The sequence below is a fragment of the Sebastes fasciatus genome, chromosome 3, assembly GCF_043250625.1.
Source record: "Sebastes fasciatus isolate fSebFas1 chromosome 3, fSebFas1.pri, whole genome shotgun sequence".
Taxonomy (NCBI): domain Eukaryota; kingdom Metazoa; phylum Chordata; class Actinopteri; order Perciformes; family Sebastidae; genus Sebastes; species Sebastes fasciatus.
This window is the reverse complement of record NC_133797.1, coordinates 19561746-19586448: the sequence shown is the minus strand read 5'-3', so window position 1 is coordinate 19586448 and position 24703 is coordinate 19561746. Positions and strand designations below refer to the sequence as shown.

General features: G+C 40.6%; 1 protein-coding gene across 23 annotated transcripts in view; it reads left to right on the top strand.

The window, feature by feature from the left end:
• Window positions 1-24703, top strand: part of lrba (LPS-responsive vesicle trafficking, beach and anchor containing) — a 241565-nt gene that overhangs the window by 215033 nt on the left and 1829 nt on the right. For 10 of the 23 annotated variants that reach the window (XM_074629440.1, XM_074629451.1, XM_074629447.1 and 7 more), the window contains 8 exons: window positions 2704-2793; window positions 5754-5946; window positions 8011-8076; window positions 9673-9828; window positions 13529-13696; window positions 18705-18806; window positions 19159-19355; window positions 23477-23628. In XM_074629440.1, the coding sequence (XP_074485541.1) occupies window positions 2704-2793; window positions 5754-5946; window positions 8011-8076; window positions 9673-9828; window positions 13529-13696; window positions 18705-18806; window positions 19159-19355; window positions 23477-23628 (1124 nt within the window). The remainder of the gene's footprint in view (window positions 1-2703; window positions 2794-5753; window positions 5947-8010; window positions 8077-9672; window positions 9829-13528; window positions 13697-18704; window positions 18807-19158; window positions 19356-23476; window positions 23629-24703) is intronic. The other 13 variants (XM_074629449.1, XM_074629453.1, XM_074629450.1 and 10 more) reach the window with 3 other exon arrangements.

Genomic DNA, 24703 nt, shown 5'->3' with positions numbered 1-24703 from the left:
ACTTAACCAGTGCTCCTCTTGTGTTTTTACAACATATCACACTGTGAAACATGGACGATGAATTCACTTTATAATTTTTTTTCCCATACATTATCGACATGAATAGATAGATAGATGTTTTATCTAGCCTCTCATAGAGAGTACTTATATCGTGAAATACTATCATGAAAGCCAGCTGTAAATTTCAGGCTGGTCTCCTACACCGTTCGTAGCTATACCTATGAAAAAGTAATGCACTGTAATTTGTGTATATCCCACAAAATCAATTCACATGTGGAGGAGGTCAGGGTGGATGGGTGGCTCAAAAAACACCAGACTTCCACCCAGGAGACTGGTTTTCGTACCCCGTGTGAAACCAAAAGTCAATGTTGATTTATTTGTCATGTAACTTCCAAACCAAGTTATGCCACTTCCTGTGTTATTTTAACCCAAACCACGATCTTTTCCTAAACCTAACAAGTAGTTTTGTTGCCTAAACCTTAACAAGTCGATCTTTTCCTAAATGTAACTAGGTGGTTTTATTTTGAAAAGACTGGAGCAGAAATTGACACGTGCATCACATGTTGCTGGATATTCGTAGGAAAATGCACAAAAAATGAGGAATAACTTTTTGTTAGAAATCATACAAACAGTTGTATGATGATACGTTGTCAATTTATACTATTGATTTTAGCGAGTTATTCTCCTGAAAAAGACAAAAAGATTATAAATGTAAAAGAGGGGGAAAGCAAAAGGAAAGTGCAAAACTACCAGAGTGAAGAAAGTTTACATAAGTATAAGTATTGACTGTAAAGTATTGGTGTCTGTACTGCATGTAGAATTACTTTTTGGTTCGTGATTCTTAGCAGTAATAGACAGTTGAGGTCGCTCCCTCTCGCCGCCTCTCTCTGGTCTCTGGTTAGTTTCAGACAATGGCTTTGAGAAGACTAACTTCCCAAACTTTTTCTCATGGAAATACCATATGCAGGCCTCAACCATGAGCTCATTCTCACAGGCCTCGCCAAGTCAGGCTCAAACGTCTCAGCCTACGCACACACACGCACACACACGCACACACACGCACACACACACACACACACACACACACACACACACACACACACGAACACACGAACACACGCACATACACAAGCTGTCACTCCCACACAGCCAGTCAGAGTGCACACCAACATACTGACGGGTCTGTCATAATTTTGTGTTGGCCGTTTTCTCTCTGCCTGTCCCTTTTTATAAACCATCTATCGGACTGTACGGTAATGTTGTTATACAAATTCCCACGGACACTTATCTTGAATTCTTTTTTTTTCTGTATTTTATATGTTTCAGATGTTTGTTTTTTTTTCATTTTGTTTTGCATATGCAACAATTCTATTGTGCGAATTTTTAATAATATAGGTTTTTTATTTATGTAATTGTAAACTTAATCCCATTTGGTTTTGGACTGTTGGTCGGACATAACAAGTATTTTGGTCTGTGAAAATGTGATGGTTATTTTTCACAGTTTTATAAACATATAAACCAATTGAAAAATGAATTAACAGATTAAGTGATAATGGATTTATTAGTTAGTATAGTATGATAGAGTATTGGGATAAATTGGTGTGGGCCTGTGCGTCTATACTCTGCTGTTCCATCCCGTGCTAGTTGGCCTGACAGTGAGCTGTGTGATGATGTCCAGAAGCTGCTCGGCCGGCGTCGGCTCTGACATTTATGGTCCTATACCTCTTCATTAACACCACCTAACCAGCCTACAAGCCCGCCTGTCCCGGCCCTCCTCTGATTCTGTGTGTGGTTGTGGACGATAAATTGGTCTGTGACTGTGTGTGTAAATGTGTCTGTCAGACAGTGAGAAAGTCTGTTTATATGTGTGACATGTGTGCATGAACATAAGTGGAAGCATTTTCCCCTCTATGCTGCATTTTCTATGCAGCACTTTGATTTATTTTTGTTGAGACACAGTTAACTCAGATTGTTGATTACTAAACATATATGATATGATATGGGGTAGGGCGATGTGACTATATATGAAGTGTGAGACAGTAGAAAATTGGTCAACCCGATTTTTATTTGAGGTATCTATCCCTTTACTCTCTGTCGTTTTTACCTCAATGTGATGTAGTTGGTTTTTCAGGCATTTACTTTTCTTGATTAGCCAAAAACACACATCACCATGTGGTTATTTGATCTATTACTGTAAATGGATTCGCAAATTTACTATGTCGCAATAGCTATCAATTTTGAAATATAGATTTATAAATAATACTAGGGCTGCCCCCGTCATTTTGGTCTTAGTCAACTAAGATTTATTTAGTCCATTAGTCATTTTTGTTATGCTTTTTTCATGCTGAATGACTTATTTCTAAGAAAGTTATGAGTACATAAAGTGGTGCTTTTGTGTGATTCTTAGTGGAGAAACAGCAGTTTTACAGCACTGTCGATTAAATCAACTAATCGAGTAGTTGAGAAAACCAAATGAGCGTTAGTCGACTAAGAATTTCTTTGGTCGAGGACAGTCCTAATAAATACAGATTTATAATAATTTGTTTTCATAATATGATATGTGGTATGATCTTTTTACACCTCTTTACAAAGGCCTTATTGTTACATTATGTAACTTGTATTTGCCTTTTAAATTCTGATGCACAACAATGCAATAATAACTCCCTTTTCTGTTTTTCTTCCTCTGTCTTTTCTCCCCCCCAGGCTGTGGAGTCTCAAATTAGGAGTTTTGGACAGACCCCCTGCCAGTTGCTCATCGAGCCACACCCACCCCGAAGCTCAGCCATGCAAGTGGTGAGTGATGCACATACAGTACATGCAAACAGACACACACAAGCCACTATACCTGTAATCCTTCAGTCTAAAAATACTATGATATAATGTATGGGTCAGTAGCCAACTGAGCTTACAGTATCAACCATTGTGCTGCCCGCTTAATGCCGTCTCTGACTTGTGGTGTGCCCTGATGTTCTGTAAGCGCCCTGCTTTGCTTCATATAACTCTTCTTTTTAGTTCCTCACTCACTCTTTTCATCCTCCATTTTCCTCCTTTCTCTTTATCCATGTGCAACTGTGGGAAAATAAAGTCCTGGGTTTGAAAGCATCTCCTCTCTCATCATTAGAGAGGTGTGTGTGAAAGGGAAAGATCACAAGCATTTGTGTGCATGTGTGTTTAGTGAGAGGTATGCAGGGGGAAAAGGTACAGCTCTGCGCTGGAAACCTGGGTCTGAGCCAGGTTTTTCTACCTGAGCTGGAAGCACAGGAGATCAGCGACGGAGAGCAATGAACAGCAGCAGTGAAGTGACGGCTTTTTAAGGGCCAGGGAGTGCAGTCAGTGTGCCTGCCTGTGATGGCCCACGGCCCCATGAGTCCCTATTAGTGTGGTGTCCCTGTGGCGCTGACAGCTGGCTGTAGACCACCACCCAGCACACACATGCACTCACAGACATAAACTCAGGCTCTGGCTTTGAACACGCCTCACTCATGCCCAAATTCCTGTGAAATGTTTTTATTTTTACTCCACCACATGTTGTTTTCAAACATAATATATCAGACGCCATTATTCAAACACATTTTTCTAACCCTCCCCGTCCCTCCATATTCCTTCAGAACGGCCTGTACTCTTTGCTTTTGCTTGTTCTCGCTCTCTACTTTCTCTCCATCCTCTCTCATGTGAGTGTGTTGTCAGAGTGTCGGCATGTGCCCGTGCTGGTGGTAATGATACTGTCAGTGCGTCTGGTTAGCTGTCAGACGCGCCGGATTTGCTCAGGTCTGTTCCCGATGTTAACACTGATGTTCCTCTTCTTTACACGCAAGGAGGAAAATGGCTCCGTGTTAGAGCTGCTTAGTACAAACACTTTGTAAATGGTTCTATATGAGGTCCCGTCCAACCAGTCTGAGAGGTCAATGAAAGGACTTTTTGTTATGACTGCATTGTAGTTGGTTTCTCCTACTCTGTATATGTGTAAGTAACACGTTTAATCTAATGCAACTTGAATTCATTTGTATTTTATACTTGATGTGAACATCAGTAAAACTTATTATTTTAGTTTTAGATTTATTCTAGATATTTTAGATTTTTATATTAGTCAGTTGATATAAAATTGATCAACAAAAAGTTTGATAATTGATTTATAAGAATCTGCTCCTTTTTTTCTATTTTCTATTTTTTTTTTAATTAAATATTTCTAGTGGGCTGTGGGTTACACAAAACAGTCAATTTTGAAGACATCACCTGGGGCGAAATGTTATACAATATACAATAAATGAATTGAAGATAATCATGAGATGAATTGATAATATACATTATATAATGGTTAGTTGCAGTTCTACTCAGAAGAATAACATGGATTTCAAGAAATGTAAAATATTTCTCATGCTGTGTATATCTACATATACAGATATGTAGATATATAGATATATATGGATATAGATATGTAGATATATAGATATAGATACATATACAATGAATATATATGTGAAGCAAGTTTTAGTTCCAAACTGTTTACTGCACTGAGTGACACAGATAACAAATAACAATTTGTGTCTGGTATAGTTTATCCACAAAGTTAAATTACCTTGTAAAAATTATTCAAATCACATATACTCCTTCTTCCTCATCGAAAAAAATGGAATCTATAAATATGCAAATGTTTTTGATTTCAAAGGTTTTAACTGCTGGACACAAGAGGTCTTCTACTGCACAGAAAAGTCCATTCTTTTACTTAATAAAGTGTGATAAGCCTCCATGGCAGTTTATGCCATGGAGGCTTATCACACTTTATTAAGTTTAATATTGGCCCTCACTAGTCGTGATGTCACAAAGTCATGCTTATAGGGGACATATCATAAAAAAAAAAACTTTTTAGTGCTTATGCACATACATTTACCAACCCATAAACTGTGAAATAAAATAACTCAGTCAGTTTTTTTGTGGACTTTTCAGATCAGAAAACATGTGATTTAACAAGCCATTCAGATTGGGTTCCCTTTCCTATGTCACATGCAGGCTCATTAGAATATATCGCCCACAGCTTGAGAACTGCCTTTGCAAAGGTGCACCATATTTTCTCACAAGCCAATCAGAGCAGACTGGTCTTTTTCAGGTGGGGGGCTTAAAGAGACATTGGAGTATTTCAGACAGAGGGTGAATACAGGTATATTCAAACAGACAGTATGAGAAAAATAATGCTTTTTTTTAAATTAAAGTATGTAAACATGTTCTAGAAGAAACCTAAAATACAAGTATGATCATGAAAATGAGCATGATGGGTCCCCTTTGAACTCAGATTTAAAATGAGCATAGAGAAACTTTCCTCTTTAGCAAATAAATGTGAAAACAGGCTTCTAGTGTAAAGCTCTGCACACACATCATTCTGTGATCACACATTTCTGAGTGAAAGGGGATTTTTGTCTTTTGTAACACTTTTCATTTATTAATATTTCAGTTGAAAAACCTCTTGGAGATTCTTTCCATTCCTAATTTCCCTGCATCACTGTTTTCAAAAGTGATCTCTAACTCTTTTTCTAACCTGTACTACAGAATTGCTGCTTGCTGCTATCCTGCTCGAGCTTCCTAACTTTCTCTCTTTCCTTCTTTTTTCCTCCCTCTCCCTCTTGTTTTTTCCTCGCTAACACCGACTGCGACTGCTTCTCTCGTCTTTCTGTTTCGCTCTTTGTCTGCCGCTCCGTATCTCGGCTCTTTTCTCCTTCACTTCCCTGCATCCCGTTGTCCGTCCTGGTGGGCCTGAACAGTATCTTCTCCTGCAGACTCCGATGATGTTTACGGAGCAGATGCAGCAGGATGTTATCATGGTGCTGAAGTTCCCGTCCAACTCTCCTGTGTCCCACGTAGCGGCCAACACCCAGCCAGGTCTCACGTCGCCTGCCATCATCACCGTCACCGCCAACCGCATCTTTTCTGTCAACAAGTGGCACGGCTTGACAGGTGAGAGATTTGTGTCCATGCAATCCTATATTTACACAAATTCATTTTAAAAGCTGCATTTAGTTGAATGAATTTGTGATTTTACTCCACTGTGATTCTGCATCAAATTAACCTCAAGGGTATCTTAGGCAGGAAAATACAAAGAATAATTTTCCTCGGTTCATCTCTCTCCTCCATACTCTGGTGTCTAATTTACCCGAGTCAAGAATTGACCCGTCTCGTCTCAATGGGATGGACGTTGATTTGGGAGACAGTTGACTGTGTCTCCTGGATAGCCGTATCAAATGTGACACATGCAGCAGCCAGCGTTAGGTCTCACGTCCACCTCCATACATCAGCCTCTCACTTCACAAAACCTTATTTACTCAACGTCCATCCAGCCCCTGGAAGAAACATTAAATTTGATAACTGTGAATTTATGAGGATGAAGACTGATCGGTTTTCAGTAGAATTCAACCTCATCCATGCGCACCACAGGCCAGACTGATTAACCTAATTGGTTTAGTGAGCTGGTGTAATAAACAAGATGTGTGCTGTTCACAAGTAGTTCATTAATTGTGTGGATTTATTGGAGTCTCCGTGTGGCTGTTAGAGCAGATAAAAGATAAAAATGTAAAGATGTGCACATTGTAAATTATTCTCAACAGGATGCATGCCAGCAATAAACATAAATAATTTGTTCATGAGCATGTTTGAAACAACACAGTTTGTTTTTGGCATTTAGAGAACCAACAATTTTGGTAAGATGAATGTAAATTAAATATTATTGGACTGATGATCTGACAAAATGAGCAACGAGGGGCATTTTTTGCTATTTTCTGACATTTTATAGACTAAAAAGTGAATCAGTTGGTCACAAAAATAATCATCAGATATCATATAAGAATATTTTTTTTCCTAGTCAGAGGAGTCACATAGATTACAAGATTTTTATCTTTTCTTTATATCATTGTAAATTCAATATCTTTGGGTTCTGGACTGTTTGTCAGATGAAACAGGCAATTTGAAGACGTCAACTTAGACTCCTGAAAATTGTGATTGTGGCTATTTTGTTTTTCTTTTTTATACTGTTTTCAGACATTTTATAGTCTGAACTATTATTTGCTTAATCAAAAAAAATGAAGCTGTTGATCAATAATGAACATAATCATGAGTCATTCCTACATCAAACTGTGTGAGCAGCATTCATGCCAAAAGGCTGAAAGAAAGCTATTTCACAATTCGCTACACTTGAATACACAGAAGTCTGTTCGTATCATATTTTGAACAACTTTACTAAAATATTGCAGCTGCTTACAGCTAAAGTGACTTGGTTGAGCACAATCTCAGAACCCATCAGCTATCGGTCTGACAACGATTTAGCTTCTGGGGGCAACGGACAATATTTCGGGGGTTCCGGTGTAGCCAGCGGATATCTGGATAACGGATATCCAGACCAAGACTTCCTCTTCCGTGTGTCGATCATTGTTTACAGTCCGATTAGCAACTTGAGATGCGAGAATAAAGTTGAAGTTGAGAGACGGCGTCTACAGTTAATCTCCATAAACCGATATGTGCAAATGGATTCAGATAAAGAAAAAAGAAAAAAACAAATAAAAAGCTAAATGATCGTCAGACGACAGCTGGTGGTTTCCCAGATTGCATTTCAGCCAATACATTCCGCCTCTTTTGCTCTCCACACGGACTGTTTACCTGCATTCAACCAAAACCTGCTCAAACATAACTGGTCAATAATACTCTGACTACAAATAGAAACCAATTCCAAAATCTTGTCCCGTTGTCTACAGATTCTGATGCAGATATCTGTTAATAGAGATTAGGTTGAGCAAAGAAATGCATTTTGTAGCTTGTAGTTCGCATAAAGAGTCCTCTTCTCCGTGGCCTTGGTAGCTCTTTGACATAATTGATGTCTAATTTGCGGGAGAACTCTTGGGCCGGCAGGTGACACCGTGACTTTATGGTTATAATTTTCAGTGTGGTTATAATGAACTGAAAGCCGGCAGCATCTACTTCACAAGGCCACATGATTACAATATTAATCCAATCTGTCTTCTTCTCTGTCAGGTCATCAGAGCTCAACGGTGCAGGACCAGCAGTACCAACTTCCTGTGGAAATTGACCCTCTGATAGGTATGCTGTCATTTATGACTGTAACAGAGTCCACACACACGCGTATTCTTTACTGTGAGCTTATATATGCATGAAATTATTTTTTGTGTGGATTTGTGTATGAATCCTGCTGGCATCTTGGTGACTCATGGCAGTCTGCGGCGTCGCGTCCCTGGACAGTAGATTAGAGTTGTTTCTCAGCCTCTGCCCCAGTTCACTCCTCATGATATAGGCCCTGCTCTCACACTAAACCATTTGCATGCAAATTGGAATGCAATGAGCTGTGGCCTAGGCCGGCATTTCATCATCAACTCCCCCTCTCCCTCCCTCCCCTCCCTCCCTTTCTGCATCCTCTTTGGTTTAATTTGAGCGGAGGGAAAGGACGCGTGTCAATGGAAATGAATATGAATGTGGTAATAATGTGTGATTGAGAATGCACGACGGACGGCTGTCAGGACAATATGGGCGCCTCTCATCCTTCACGACTTGTTGATGAGCAGGAGAGGAGTGCCGAGCCGCGGTGATGTATGGGATGCACTGGTGGAGCAGGGAGAGACGAGCCACTTCTATCTGCTCCCGCCGCCTTCGCCTCCGTCGCTTCGCTGCAGCTTCTCGCAATCTCACGCACATCTGGGGGCTGCACTTTCTCTGTGAACGTTGTGGTCACTCTTAGTCTCACCAAAACCATTTTCTCCAAACACTTGACTACTGAAAATAACCAGGGTTTAATCTCACATATTCATCTTTATCTGCACATACAGTATGTCTCTCCTTCGCCGCCCCTCTGTACAGACACAATAGAAGAAATATTTGTCTGTGTATCAGTATTTATTTTGTATTACATGTTTTTATGAGAGCTCTATAGTGGGAGTGTTATCTGTCTTTGAAAGCACACATTTCAGGCTAATTTGATCCTATAAATCTTTAATATTTTTGTTGGCATTGTTGTTTTCGCCCACATTTTGTCGTCATTTCTAACACTAAAGCATAAATAATGCGTGCGTGTGTGTGTTTCGGGGGAGGTAGAGGGGATTTCTGTGCTTGTCAGTAATATATTTACACTGTTTGCATTCCAGGAGGCGTCTGAGCTAAACACAGTAAATTGAGGATGAGTGTTGAGCCGACTGCGGCTTTGGGAAAATGTTAAAAATGAGTTGAAATATGGGTTGTAGCGTGTATGCTGGACTTTCTCAGTTTCAGTGCTCTTCTCCGACACCTGTTCTCCACCAAATAAAAAATACTTCACAGTGGACATATCTCTCTAGAAAAGAAAAAAGATACCACTTACAGAAGAGAGTGTTAATAAATTAGCTTTCTAACCAACCACTGACTAAATTACACAACCAAAGATGAATTTGCAGTGTGTGCCATTCTCGCTCTTTCATTACTCTTCGACTCTCACGGAAAATGTGAAATCCAGGATGTTTTATGTATTCTCTCACAAATCTTCTTTTGCACTGTGCGCTGAAACTTAAGTGGCGGTACATTGGAGTGTGAGCTCTATGAAAATAGTTGATGTATATAAACAGGACCATAGATTTAATATTTCTGTGCACATCTGTACATTTCCAACGTATAACTTTTTTATTTGCTCATTATATTTTTATTCCTCTCCAGCCAGTAACGTGGGCAGCCATCGCCGTCAGATCTCAGACCTGCTGGATCAAAGCATTCAGATCAGCTCGCAGTGTTTCATCATCACAGCCGACAACCGCTTCATCCTTCTGTGCGGCTTTTGGGACAAGAGCTTCCGGGTTTACTCAACTGACACGGGTACAGTACTGTATAATCATGGTGCACTTCCCCCCCTCAGCCCTCACGTCATCAGGATCGCAAAACGCTGCTCCGTTTCTTTGGGAACACTGTATTTATAATATACCACATCGTATCCTAACAATTTAGTCCCATGCATGCATTAGCCTAGAGCGAGATTTACATGCTGTAGATTTGTTACTTCATATTTAGCTTTGTCAAAATAGGGAAACCATTTTGTTAACCGTATATCACCGTATAATTTGGGTAAACCATATTTGGAGTCTTAACATGCACATTTTCTCTGCCACTAAACTCTTGGCATGAGATCTTTGCTTCAGTGTTTTTATGTCTCACTCTCAGTAGACAAAATCCTAAATGCAATCCTTGAATACTTGTAGTTTAAATACAGATTTGACTTTTTTTGCTCGTAAAGTGCAAATGTGCTTCACTTTTTTTTGGTTGGAACAGAATATATTTACCCAAAAGAATTCGCTGCTTGGCAGATAATGGCATGAACCGCATCAGGGAGTATTTTTGTAAATGATTGCACTAATATCACAATCTAATGGGCACATTGCTGTGAAATTAACTGAGCACATTCCTACTACCCAGAGGATGAACTCTTTCTGAGCTTCCCTCTTTTTACCCTCAAGCTAAAATGTCAACTCTGAACATAAGACGTCTCCTAAGCAAATGCTGCCATAAAATTTGATGAACACATTCATAAACCTCTTAATGTTATTAAACCCCATGGCCTCTCCTCTAGCACCATCCTCAGGACAAACTTATCAGGTTTAGCTCAACTACTAGTAAGACTCTAAGAAAAATGAAGATGTTTTTATTTTGTCCAACATTGTTATTAGTATTGTGGAGTGCAATGAACATTGCAGCCTCTGGCAGCTGCTAGTAGACTTCTCAATACTGTTAACAATACAGTATCAGCCGTTTGTTATGCCCCAGATGGTGTGCTCTGCTTTACTCTACTGTGCTGCTATATTACAGCTGTACAAGTGGAATTTGTATAAATGTACTCAATTACTTGCTGCAGTAGGACTCTTTATTTTTCTCCTCTTATATCTGCCAGTTCAAGGCACGTTTGCTGTCAATAGTTAATTGTAGCCTAATATCGCTGAAGTCAGTTGCAACTGTTGGACTGCATCATTTCTTTAGAATAGAATAGAAAATACATCATTGTCTACTTTTTGCGTACAAAAGGCAGATCTTTGTCTTTAGTTTGCATGTGCAAAATCTGCTATTAAAAATGGTACATTAAAACACAACATATCACATTTAGACAGGACACATTAAAACACATTTACGTACAAACACAATAGAAGCTACATTAAACGGAGCACCAGGTACTGGATGGTGAGGACTGAATCAAGGTTAAATGAATAAATATAAAATGCTGTGTGCTGAGATAGCAAGCTGGCTTCAAAAAGTAGCTGTCTTTTAAGTTACTTTCAATTGTAGAACAAAACTCTTTTTGTTAGTAGACTTCTTCCAGTACAGTCACTGTAAATGATGGGAAAATCTATTGCATAAATATCGTGATATTCAGCTAACTTGAATATACTGTACAGTCTTTCACAGTGGCATTGTATATGCCTGAACACCACTGACTTGCTACATATACTCACATGCAATGCAGACATTTTTACGCTCACACACACACACACACACACACACACACACACACACACACACACACACACACACAGACGCCATCAGGTCAGGGGTCCTAAATGAAACTGTCTGAAGCTTCATCTCTGCACCCCGCTCCTCAACTCCTCTCCCGATACCCCATTTAGAATCCTACACACATCTATACAACACACTCCGATTCAATTTCTATAGGCCAGGGCCTCCCTGTCTTCAATAGAGGAGGGAGGGAAGGAGGGACGGGAGCTCAGAGATAGCTCTATTGTGCGACTGCCACCGAGGTGTGCGACTGGAACGTGAACACGGTTTAATCGCACACGCTCAACAGCTGCCGCCGAGGTCCCTAAAGCCCCCAGGTTAAAGAACGGAGGGATTTTAACAATTACAAGACTTGATTGGTACACGTGCATCAAAACGCATAGCCTCATACGCCTGCATGCACACACATCCAATTGAATCTGTCTGTGTGCATGCAAGTGTGTGTGTGTGTGTGTGTGTGTGTGTGTGTGTGTGTGTGTGTGTGTGTGTGTGTGTGTGTGTGTGTGTGTGTGTGTGTGTGTGTGTGTGTGTGTGTGTGTGTGTGTGTGTGTGTGTGTGTGTGTGTGTGTGTGTGTGTGTGTGTGTGTGTGTGTGTGTGTGTGTGTGTGTGTGTGTGTGTGTGTGTGTGTGTGTGTGTGTGTGTGTGTGTGTGTGTGTGTGTGAGCTGCATGTTCAATATGAGCTGCATGGTAGCCATTATTGCTGCAGCCATCATTACTTATTTCCAGTGTTTATAAAGATGTCAAACATTTTACATCTTTGATGTCTCTGTTCTTCTTTGGAAGTTCAGTCAGTGACCCGCCCAGTTTCATAACAGCCCTCGTCTTTGCGGTGAGATACAGCTTAATTATCCAACGGACAGCGATTTTGACACCCGGGCAGAAATGTCATGTGTTGCAAACTATCCACTGTTTGACTGCAGAGGTCACACTATGAGGAGCGTAATGAGTATTAGACAGCTAGACAGTGGAGCTGTGGTCTGGAAATCTGACAGCAATTAGCCTCTTTATATATACACATGGAGCGCACTGCATGTACATGGACACACACACACACACACACACACACAGAGTTGGAACAAATATTTATTCTTGTCTGGGAATTAGTAGATGTCTGATCTTGTGTGGATCTTGTAGAACTACTAGCCAAGCAGACAGATTATCAGCAAACACTTGGCGGGGAGCTCAAAAGAACTAGCAATAAATTCAGTTTTTGTTAGGGCTGTCAACCGATTAAAGAATTTAATCGTAATTAATTGCAAATTAATTGCACATTTGTTCAAAATGTACCTTAAATGGAGATTTTTCAAGTATTTAATACTCTTATCAACATGGGAGTGGGCAAATATACTGCTTTATGCAAATGTATGTATATATTTATTATTGGAAATCAATTAACAACACAAAACAATGACAAATATTGTCCAGAAACCCTCACAGGTACTGCATTTACCATAAAAATATGCACAAATCATAGCATGGTAAATTCAAGCCCAACAGGCAACAACAGCTGTCAGTGTGTCAGTGTGCTGACTTGACTATGACTTGCCCCAAACTGCATGTGATTATCATAAAGTGGGCATGTCTGTAAAGGGGAGACTCATGAGTACCCATTTTCATTCACATATCTTGAGGTCAGAGGTCAACAGACCTCCTTGAAAATGGCATTGACAGTTTTTCCTCGCCAAAATTTAGTGTGACTTTGGAGTGTTATTTAGCCTCCTTCCTGACAAGCTAGTATGACATGTTTGGTACCAATGGATTCATTAGGTTTTTTAGTTTCATATGATACCAGTATCTTCACTCTAGCTTTGAAAGCTCACTACAACCTAAAAATCGCAAGTTGCGTTAATGCGTTAAAGAAATTAATGGCGTTAAACAGATTATTATCGTGTTAATTTTGACAGCCCTGGTTACCACCATATATTAAATTCTATTTAAAAGTGCATCATCCATTTCTTGTTTACAGATGAATGAATACTGATTCTCGATTTTCGTATATTTGTGTGCTTTTGCAGGCAAACTGTCTCAGATAGTGTTTGGGCATCGTGACGTGGTGACATGTCTGGCTCGCTCCGAGTCATACATCGGAGGAGACTGCTACGTTTTGTCAGGCTCCAGAGATGCCACCCTGCTGCTGTGGTACTGGAACGGGAAGCACAACAGCATTGGAGAGAGTCCAGGCAGTAAGTACACAGGCAAACCACCCCAGTATGTGAGCACACACACACATACACACACACACGGGTATTCTCTGAGTGCTCTCTCTCCGAGACAGTTGTGACTGTGTGATTTACGGCCTCCCTCTGTAAAGTAACAACTAGTTTCGTCTGACCAGGCCAGGCCTCCTGCATACAGATTGGATTTCGCAGCGCTGTTTGCAGCAGGAACAGCTTTTCGATAATGTGTTTGAGATTGTGTGTGAGTTTCTGTGAGACCAGATATTGTGTGTGTGTGTGTGTGTGTGTGTGTGTGTGTGTGTGCATGTGTGTGTGTGTGAGTGTGTGAGAGAGAGAGAGAGAATCTGTCTTTAATGTGAGTGAAAGTGAGGGCCACTTAGAGACGTTAAATGTGATGTTGGGGGTCGTCGGCCAGCACATGAAAGTTCACCACCATCCGAGGGCCACGGGGTCACGCCAGTCGATAAAAGTGAAAAATGTCATGGGCCTCTCTCAACGTTACCATAACATATGGCATTAGCCATGATCAAAGCATCGCACACACACATTGCTCAGCCCTCAGTCTGCTCGGTGCTAATTTGGCCGGCTTAGATTGGCGTACATGTTGTTAAGTGATCCATTACAAATGGGCTGAAATTTATGACAAATTGTGATTTGGTTAATAAGCCACATTGGTTTCTGATTTGGGAGACAGCATCGATGATTGTTTGTCACTTACCTCATACACACTGATGTGGGATGTTGGAATCAAGAAGAGTATCTTGTTATTCCCACAAGTTAAATCACAGGGATTTCCAAATGTTTTATAAAGAAAAGGATAAATACTTTTGTGAGATGAAAAACATGGGTGAACATAAACCGCATTTTCATTCTCTGCTCTCATTTTATACTGTTTTTCTCTTTTTAGTCGCTTTATTTCACTCAACAGAGAACATGTAGAACAAGTAGAACAACATGACAAAAAGTAGGGTCACTTTAAATAAAGGATATAGATTTTATTCTGTTAGCTGAAATTTCAGCAACACTGTGCGTTATTGTAATAATCCTAAAAAGCAAAGAATTTGCATTTCCTTATAGGAGAACAATGCATGTAGCAAGATTACACGAGGATTTAGATTAACACAAATCATGATTTCTGTACAGTATGTCATAACAATGTAACTGCATATTTTTTAAGAATCAACTGTATTTTGATTGATCTATGGAGTTATTAGAAGCCTAAAGGGGTTCTGTATGCACATACAGTTCTGTATACCAATGCATGTGCTCTACATGTTCGCATAAGCGTGTGTGTGTGCGTGTGTGTGAGAGTATAACCTCAGTCGTCTCAGTGCAGTTACCACGCTGTAGCTCAAGGAGCAGACAAAGCAGTCGTCCTCCCAACCCCTCACCACCACAATGTGATGCTCCATTGCCCCAGACCGCAGGAGGCTCTCCCAGACATGAAGCTCTGCCACACACACACACACCCACACACCCACACACACACACACACACACGCACACACACACACACACACACACCCACACAGTCACACACACACACACACACACACGCACACACACACCCACACACCCACACAGTCACACACACACACACACACACACACACAGTCACACAATACATACAGACAACACACTTTTTCTTTATTCCTCTTCCAAAAAACGAAACACTTTCAAGCTAAAGTCCGAGAGCACATGCATACACACACATTCCTTCTCATGCATAATGCCCTGTGAACGTCCCACACACTTCATAAGCTTGACACAAATGCCTCTGAATGGCTGATGTGCACATTGACCTATGCACACTTGGTTCCTGCTGCAGGCACATTGTTGTCAACAGCAGCAGAGAGATTCCACAGACACCAGCGCCATCTGCTGGTCACAGAGGGGGGGAACCAGTTCAATGAGACCTCTATTTAATAATAGTATAGTAGTAATAAGTTATACTGTATTTCTGTTGTTTTAAATGACCACTGAATATTAAAATATTCTTTAGCCGTAAAACCAGCACCGATGTTTGAGAATAACTATAAATGAGTTATCTTGTGATTGGTGTAAATAATTCTCAGGTGCATAAGATTATAATATTCACACACCAACATGTATATATTTGTCTTTATCCATATTTATTATAAATAGAATAGAATAGATCTTTATAAGTAAATAAGTAAAATCAACAAATAACAGTGGAATCAGAATATATATCAAGACAAGTGATAAAGTCGAGATAGTGACCACGCAATGTTGCCTAAGTAGCAGCGTATATGGTAAATGGTAAATGGACTTGGACTTATATAGCGCTTTTCTAGTCTTCCGACCACTCAAAGCGCTTTACACTACATGTCAGTATTCACCCATTCACACATACACTGATGGCAGAGGCTACTAAGGTGCCAACTTTGCCCATCAGGATTTAATCTAAATACTCATTCACACACCGATGGCTATGCCTCCGGGAGCAATTTGGGGTTAAGTGTCTTGCTCAAGGACACACCGACATGTGACCCGGAGCAGCCGGGGATCGAACCACCGACCTTCCGATTGGTGGACAACCTGCTCTACCCTCTGAGCCACAGCCGCCCATATGGTGGTATAGCTGCAATATGAGCAAACAGACGCCCACATACGCATATAGGTTTGTGGTTTAATAACATTTAATTGAATCTGGATCCAGTATCAAATCTGAAATCCTCATAAATTCTTATAAAAACCTAAATTATTTGTACGATACTCTTTGCCAATAAAAAAACAAAGAGGAAGATGGTGAGAAATCTGGCTATTTTACCAATTTTGAACAGGATCCAAAAATGGAGCTGGCTTTTGGATCAAGTCTCTACACACACACATATGTGCGCGCGCACACCCACCTTGTCCACACATGTGTAGATAGCTGATACCCTCCTCAGTGTCCCAGCTTTAGTCATATACAGGTATAAGATTGTAATCAGATGTGGCGCTAATTCAAACCAAATGGCAGGTAGAGTCTGAAAAGGTTAACTGATACACCAATATATCAGCTTTATTGATCTCCTCTGAGCAAGATCCAACATCATGCTTTAATCCAGCGGCTTGTAGGTCATAAGTTTGGCTTTTAGTGACATTGAGGATGTTAGCCGGTTAACTACATGAAATGTAGATGTTTAGGCTGCCGACCTGGTGTGACCAGAGTTTAGCCGTCTGGTGCGCATTTGCAAAGTGGACAGAAGAGCTGGATGTAGGGAGTTAGAATAATCAAAGTGCAGGTCAGTTATTAGTAAAAAAAAATTTGTTGTTTGTGTTTGTTATAAATTATACATTTTCTGTAGTTTTGAGAATCTAACCAATTCAGTATTTTAACTTCTTTTTTTAATAGTTTTTTTTTTTTTTTTTACATTTAATTATCATACATGATACAGAATGTTTTTTTTCCATCAGAATACATTTATTTATTTAAGTATCTAATAATCTGTGTGATAAGAATTACTGTGTTTATGTATTGGATAGTTTTATTGACATGAAACATTGCTGACCTCGTCTTTATACGTGACTAGAGTTTAGCTTGACCTCTAGTTTGCTTTTTTTACAAGAGCAGTATGGTCTGTATAGAGTCTTTCTGCTAAATCTAATTAAGGTTTAACAGTAGCTGTGGCTTTTGGGAGAAAGCCTATCTGTCTTATTAGTGAACCTGTATTGCGTTTTATGTCATATAATTGAATTAAAGAGAGAAACTGCTCTAATAAACTCTGAACAGTTTGGCCAAGTCAGCAAGAAATTACTCTTCTTTTTCAAAGCCACTCAAAAAGCATTGTGTATATCACTGGCATTTACTGAAATGAACTATAATGGAAACTATTTTACTTAAATTACATTGGCCTGGAGCTGTTTGGGGGTTGACGCAAGTATTTTTGGAAAAACAAAGCATTTAAACATGAATCCTCCTGAACGTCACCGCCCTGTGTTACTGGTTTTGGGCTGAACTTGACCTGTGACAGCAAAGAAGACGGGGTCACTAAAGTCAAGACCCCCTCCCAGAGACATGAAACCATAATGAACTCCACACTCCAGTTCAGGGATGCTGCCCCAATACTGTTACTGGTCACTACATGAACACACACACACACACACGGCTCTGCTGTTTTACACCACAGCTACATTTATTTACATCCTGTCATCCAGATCAACACATGGGACACTGACCCGATTTATACGCGTAAGAAGTTACAAACAGTTCCTTTAAGAAGCTGGAATCAGAGAATTTAGACTTTTTTTTCTTAAAACATTACGCAAACCTATTAATCAGTTATCAAAATAGCTGGCGATTAATTTGATAGTTGACAACTAATCGATTAATTTAATAGTTGACAGCTAATTGATTAATCGTTGCAGATCTAAAATATAATTATTCAACAAACTCCACAGAGAGAGAGAGACAGATGGAGAAGTAAAAGTCGATTTTGTTTTGTCGCTCGCCCGACAGCTCAAACCAAAACAAAATCACACAAACTTCATGACTTGGACCAAAACTTACTCTCATTCCCCCTCCTCCTCTCTCTCTCTCTCTGTAGTGCAGAAACATCTGGATCCAGTGAAGGCAGTCAGGGGGAGAAGGTTTTAAAGATAGGGAGAGAGGCGGAGGGTGACAAGTGCTAAAAACAGAGAGTGAATGAGGGGAGAAGTGTGTGTGTGCAGGATAACAGGCTCAACGCCTGTGAAACAAGCTACAGCACATACAGAATACATCCACATAGAAGAATATGAGCTGAAATGATTAACAACCTTTTGACATTGTTTTTCATTTCATACATTATTGTTTGTCTGTGTTGTTATTTGTTTGTTCATAACTCTTGTTTACCAGATTGATCGCCTTCATCTTCTAATGCCAAAGTTATTCTATTACTCAGCATTGACTGGTGCTTTCAGGAATGAGTCTATTAGAGTCTTTTGCATGTCGCTCCCTCTCGTGACCAAAAGTGGTAATACATGTTTTTTGTGATGCTGTTTTCTGTAATAATCCTAGTGTGTTATCCTAGCAGAGTTCACCACGCCGCGGGCCATCTTAACGGGCCACGACTGTGAAGTGACGTGTGCAAGTGTGTGTGCGGAGCTGGGTCTCGTCATCAGTGGCTGCAAAGGTGAGATCGTCTCTGTCTTTATGAATATGTCCAAAAATATCTACTTTTATTACACGGCTTGGCTGAAAACTCAATTCTGATTGGTCCATTACGGCTTTCTACGGTATGTTATTCCTTCATAGCAGACTATGTATAACAAACCGTTGCTATGGACACAGTTCTGATGTCAAATTATTGATTTCTTAAGTAAGTAGCCGTGTTAAAAGTGGAATAATGTACAGCAGGCCGGTCATTATTGTGAAATAAACCCTTTGCATCGCCCTCATTACATATTTAACAACAAGAAGACACAAACTAAAGTGACTGAATCACCCTGCTTTTCTAACTTCCATCTTGTCTTATGTTTGTTCAGAGGGTCCTTGTCTGATCCATTCCATGAATGGGGACCTGCTGCGGACCCTGGAGGGCCCAGAGCGCTGCCTGCAGCCTCGTCTCATCCAGTCCTCCACTGAAGGACACTGCATGATCTACTACGACAAGGGACAGTTCTGTCACTTCAGTGTCAACGGCAAACTGCTCGGACACATGGAGGTGGAAGACAGCATCAAGGTGAGGGAAATTTGATATCTGCGTGAACATGCGTGTGAAAGTGCACTTTTGCACATGTATGTCTGCACCACATCAGTGTAGAAAGTCCTCTTACTGATTAAAGGCTTTCTTACGACTTGAGATTTGAGAAAGGTAAGGGGTCTGCACGCCTCGGGGCAAACCGCGGCTTCTTTTATCCCCTTTCACACGCACACACCAGAGGAAATGGTCCTTTTGATCCGCAGCCCTGTTGTCAGGTCAGATTGCGTCGGCGGGCAGTGGTAGAGAACATTCCAGAGGAGTGGTCACCTCTGGACACCAACACCATTAACTACCCTCCAGCGCAAGACGACACATTCCCCATTTCCCACATTTCCTCCCTCGTGGTTAGAGTGACACAAGATAGCGGCTACCGCCTTTGGTTTCCCGACCCTTTGTTTCCGGTTTGGCCTGGGAAATGTAAGCTGGCTCTGACAGACAGCCGCACGCCTGTTTCCTATTAAGAAACCTCTGGTGTACAGGCTCCTAACCTGCCAACCGGCCCGCTCCTACCCAGAGCCACAAATATAACTTGTAGAAGACGTGATTAACGAGCACACACACAGACAAATGCTGATTGATCGTATTAACATCGCGGGGAAAGTTACAAGTGTTCAGTTTGCAGGTTGCAGAACACTTTATTGTGTATTTAAGGGAAACTAATGATGGTTTTAGATGCTTGTAGAGTTTCCCAGAATTCCTTCTAAAGCTGCGACTTGGGAACAGTCCGGGCCACGGCCGGCCTCGTCAGCTCTCCTCTGCTGTTGTAAATTCCAGCCACGTCAGATGGCATTAGAAAAATCCTAACATCTCGGAGTGAGGCTGTGAGAGTCTCAACCCCCCTGGTCTGAGACTCCAACAGTATTTAGTGCTCTCATGTACATACCAGAATCAATCTTCTCAGCCCTCCGAGCCGCAGCACGGTATGACTCCAGGATAAATAAGTGTTTGTCCTGGCCTGCAGTATCCACTTAGACCGAGAGCGTGAGGCTGAGAAAGACGGAATGTTTGCACTGTAAATTTATAAGGGTCTGGAGTCAGAGGTTAGATGACAGGCTAACAGTCGGCATCCTAGTCTAATAGCAGAATCGAGTGACAGAAGCCATACTGAATGGATTACAGTCTTTTAAGTACTAATATAACTCAGGCAGTGTAACCATTCCAGCAGTTTCTTCACTGCCGTCGTCCGTGTAACGGGGGGGATTAACAGCACCATAAATTCAACTTTTTACCTTCCCCAGCCTCAAAATCCGCCCACCGTTCCCCCGAAAGAAGTAGGAAATATGGGCATTAAAAGTGCATGTGTTTCTGCTGGAGTCATTTTTTAGTCATCGGAGCCCAGGTAGCCATCTTAGCTCCCGCAGAGCCATCGGCCATCTTGTTTGGCCGCCCAGTGGCAACGGGCTGATTTATAATGTCTGTCTGCAGCCTCCTACCTGGCCTGGCTGACATGTCTGCCAGCTCTCCTCCCTCCTGCTGGGCGTCAGTAAGGTCATGAACTCCATTAGTAGATACACAGGTACATTAATACAACACAGTAAGCTGGTAAACAGCTCTTATATTCTTTTCTTTTTATTGTTATTATTGTGTAGTATGTCGTCTGTTGATGCAGAATATTGCTACGAAACAATGAGCTCTGACTGCTTATTAAATTAATTTATAAAATTTAAAGCTGCACTCGTGAATATGTTTATATTAACAGAGGATTAAATGACTGCATTTAACGTAAAAGGGGTCGATGGTTGATGGGTTCTGCAGTTCCCCTCAGCTCCAACCTTGTTTTTCAGCCGCATCAGGCAGCTTTTTCAGCAAAAACTGCTCTGATAAACCCACTGCTACTTTTCTAGCATCAAACAGCAGACAAAGTTAGCAACTATCTAACACTGTGAAGCATTTAGCAGCTAAAGAGACAGATGTTTTCCCCAGGAGTTGGTTGACAGCAATGGGAAACCTCCGGGTCTGAAAAGTGAAGCCAATGTAGAAGTGCCTTAAGCTTGCATTCTTTCTAACAGCCAGCAGGGGGCGACTCCTCTGGTTGCAAAAAGAAGTCAGATTGTATAGAAGTCTATGAGAAAATGAGCCTACTTCTCACTTGATTTATTACCTCAGTAAACATTGTAAACATGAGTTTATGGTCTCAATCGCTAATTTCAAGTCTTCTTCAATACAGCATGATGTTCATTTAGTAAATTATGGTCCAATTTAGAGTGAAATAGACCATAAAGCAGGGGATGCTTTAGGATGTGGCTACCTTGTGATTGACAGGTCGTTAACAGAGTTGTTCAGTCTGGGAGTTGTCCGTGTTTTCGTCGTGAAGCTTTAACCCTGTCACAGTGTGTTTTCCGTTCATGAAATTTAATTGTAACAGGTTGGTCGCCTAAAAATGTCTTCATCAGCATTCGGTTGTATTTAGCTCGACGGTCAAAATGCCGAACTCGAAGCTTCACAACCGCAGTCCACAAACCAACAGGTGACGTCACGTTGACTACGTCCACTTCTTATATACAGTCTATGGTTGAGAGCAAAGCAGAGCTAAAAGGAGAGTGAATATTGGACTTTCATTCAACAGCTGGACCCAAATACGACTCACAATGAATGTTATGTCTGCTGGTTATGTGAATACCGTAGGTTACTTTGTTAACATGTTCACTATAACAACTATAAAGGTAATAATATGTAATTGTTGTGATTTCATCTTCTTCTGCTGCCCCCAAGTGGCCAAAAATCGACTCAATGCTGCTTTAAATTGACAGTTTTTCCAATAAAAGGTAACAATTTTTATGGCAGGTATAATGGATCACAATTTCTCCCCGTGTACTCGTTTGCACTCTACTCCAGTCTGAGTGCATTGATCATGATTGGCTGAATTGAGCATTATCTTTATCGTTGTTGTCAGATTAACTCTGAATGTTGATACACAAGACAATTACTGTACACACAAAACAGACCCACACCACACAAATCAAACCAGCGCCACACTCAGTCACGCTCCGTTCCCAGCCATCTTGGATGATGATCTAACGTGGCAATTAGGCTGGACTGATTCTCGAGGCGTCCCGCCAGCGCGCGGCATGCGAGTGCATCATTGTGTACCCCGTCTGTGTGAGCGTCTTCACATGCAAGTCTTGTGCCTATCTTAAGTGTGCGTGCGTGATGCGAATGAGAAACAGAGCTCATTTAATTCAGTGTGGTAGGAAATTCCACAAAGGCTTTTTATACAAAGCGTTTGCCTAATTTAGGCTGCGTCCATCCACTGTGTACTGCTCTTGAGGGGTTATTTACGTTTTCCTTACCAAGTCAAGTTCCTGAAAATGACTTCAGAACTGAAGTTTAAGTTTCATTTTTCCATTTAATGCAAGCTTGATTCAACACACATGCTGCTGATGATTGAAGTGTCTCTTGCTGAATCGCTGCAGCTGAGAGACGGCCGAATTCGGTGTCCTAAAAACCACAAACGAGAAAAAGCTCTAAATTAGTGTCATTTGCTGCTTTTTAGAATTCACATTCTGCCTCGTCATTTCATCGGCTACGCTTGCTTGCTGATTGATGCTCCTGACTGTTTCAGTTTCAGCTTCCAGTATGCACTGTGCCCGTAATAGACTCCAACACCAGACTTGATTTGTGTACGTCTGATTCCCGAGGGAGCCGTTCAGCTGTTACAGTTTGCAGGAAAAGCAGATGAGACGAGTAAATCTCCGAGCCTCACTGTGGGGAGCCATCTTTGTTGCCAGTCAGGGTCTGTGTACAGAAAGCCCCAAAGGATGGCGGCGCTGACCTGGGATCTTTCGTCGGATCACATGACCTCGCAGTATGAGCTTTACTCTGACATAAGAGATAAACTGGTCCCACATCACCAGTCCTATTCGGAGACTATTTATGCATGTGGTACCAGTTTTTTTTGAGCATTGAAGGACAGATGATCAAACAAGTCAGGCAATGAAGTCATATATATATATACAGTGTATATATATATATACCAAATCAGAGCCATTACTGTAAAAACTGTAATGATTGGAACTTCCCAAAACCAAAAGAGTCAACAGACGATTCTCAAGCTCATTAAAATGTTAATAATAAACTTGTTCTCTTTCCCTCTTTTCCAGGCCATGTATCTCAGTCGAGATGGCCAGTATCTGCTGACAGGTGGAGATGGAGGTATAGTATCTGTCTGGCAGGTCCACGACCTCAAACAGCTGTTCACCTACCCGGGCTGTGACGCAGGAATCCGCTCTATGACCATGTCCCATGACCAAAGGTAACAAAACACACCCAAAGAATATACAGGCCGGCAAATAGTGGGTTTTTAAGGCCGATACGATATCTATGTTTGAGAGTGTAAGAAATCTGGCAGTACTTTAATGGCTTTGATAACCTTTTGATAAGGATCCATTTTTTTTTAAAGAATTGTGACGGCAACATGTAAAGAGTGGGACATTTCACTATTAAAAAAATGTCTGTACTTCAGTTTTTTAATACTTCTCAGCTGACATACACTGGTACTCATATAACTACAATAAGATAATATCAGCCTGGCTGATTTATTGGTCTGGCTCTAATCAAAAGTATTAATGCCTACAACCATTGTCGGAAGAAATACTCCATTACAATAAAACATTTCACTTCAAGGACCAGTGTAGCATTTAGGGGGATTTATTGGCAGAAATGTCCCTATGGATCTAGATAGGGACATTTGCATTTTCATGCTTTTTTTGTTGGCCACCGTAATTCTCCTACACGCTTGACACACAGGAGAAGTTGGTTGCAATCTGCAACCTCACCCCTAGATGCTGCCAGATCCTACACACTGGACCCTTTAATATTCGCTGTGTCTTGATTTTTAAAATGGGAGGATTCTCTGTTTTATATCACTGTATATTTAATATCCAATATCCTTGGGATTTGGACTGTTGGTTGAGCCAAACAAGTTATTGGTAAGGCATTATGGGCATTTTTCCCTACATTTTTTAGACTGAACAATAAATCAATTAAATGTAAAAACATTCAACAATTACTGGATAATGAAAATAATTGTTCGTTGCACTCCTATGTATATGTTATTATGGGATTATTATTATTATGGTACATTCACATGTAAGCAGTATTTTAATGTACTGTAGGTGAATGGATAGGAAAAGAAGAAACTCAAAACAAGAAAAAAAATAAAACAAGAAATAAATCAGTTAATTAATACAAAATAATAATAATAAAACATTATATTAATTAAGAATATATTAATTGAAAAAATAATTACAAGGGATAGACATACTAACAGGATGATGCATGCAGTATATTATTCTCTCTAAAAAATGTTGCCGTGCACTCGGTCTTTC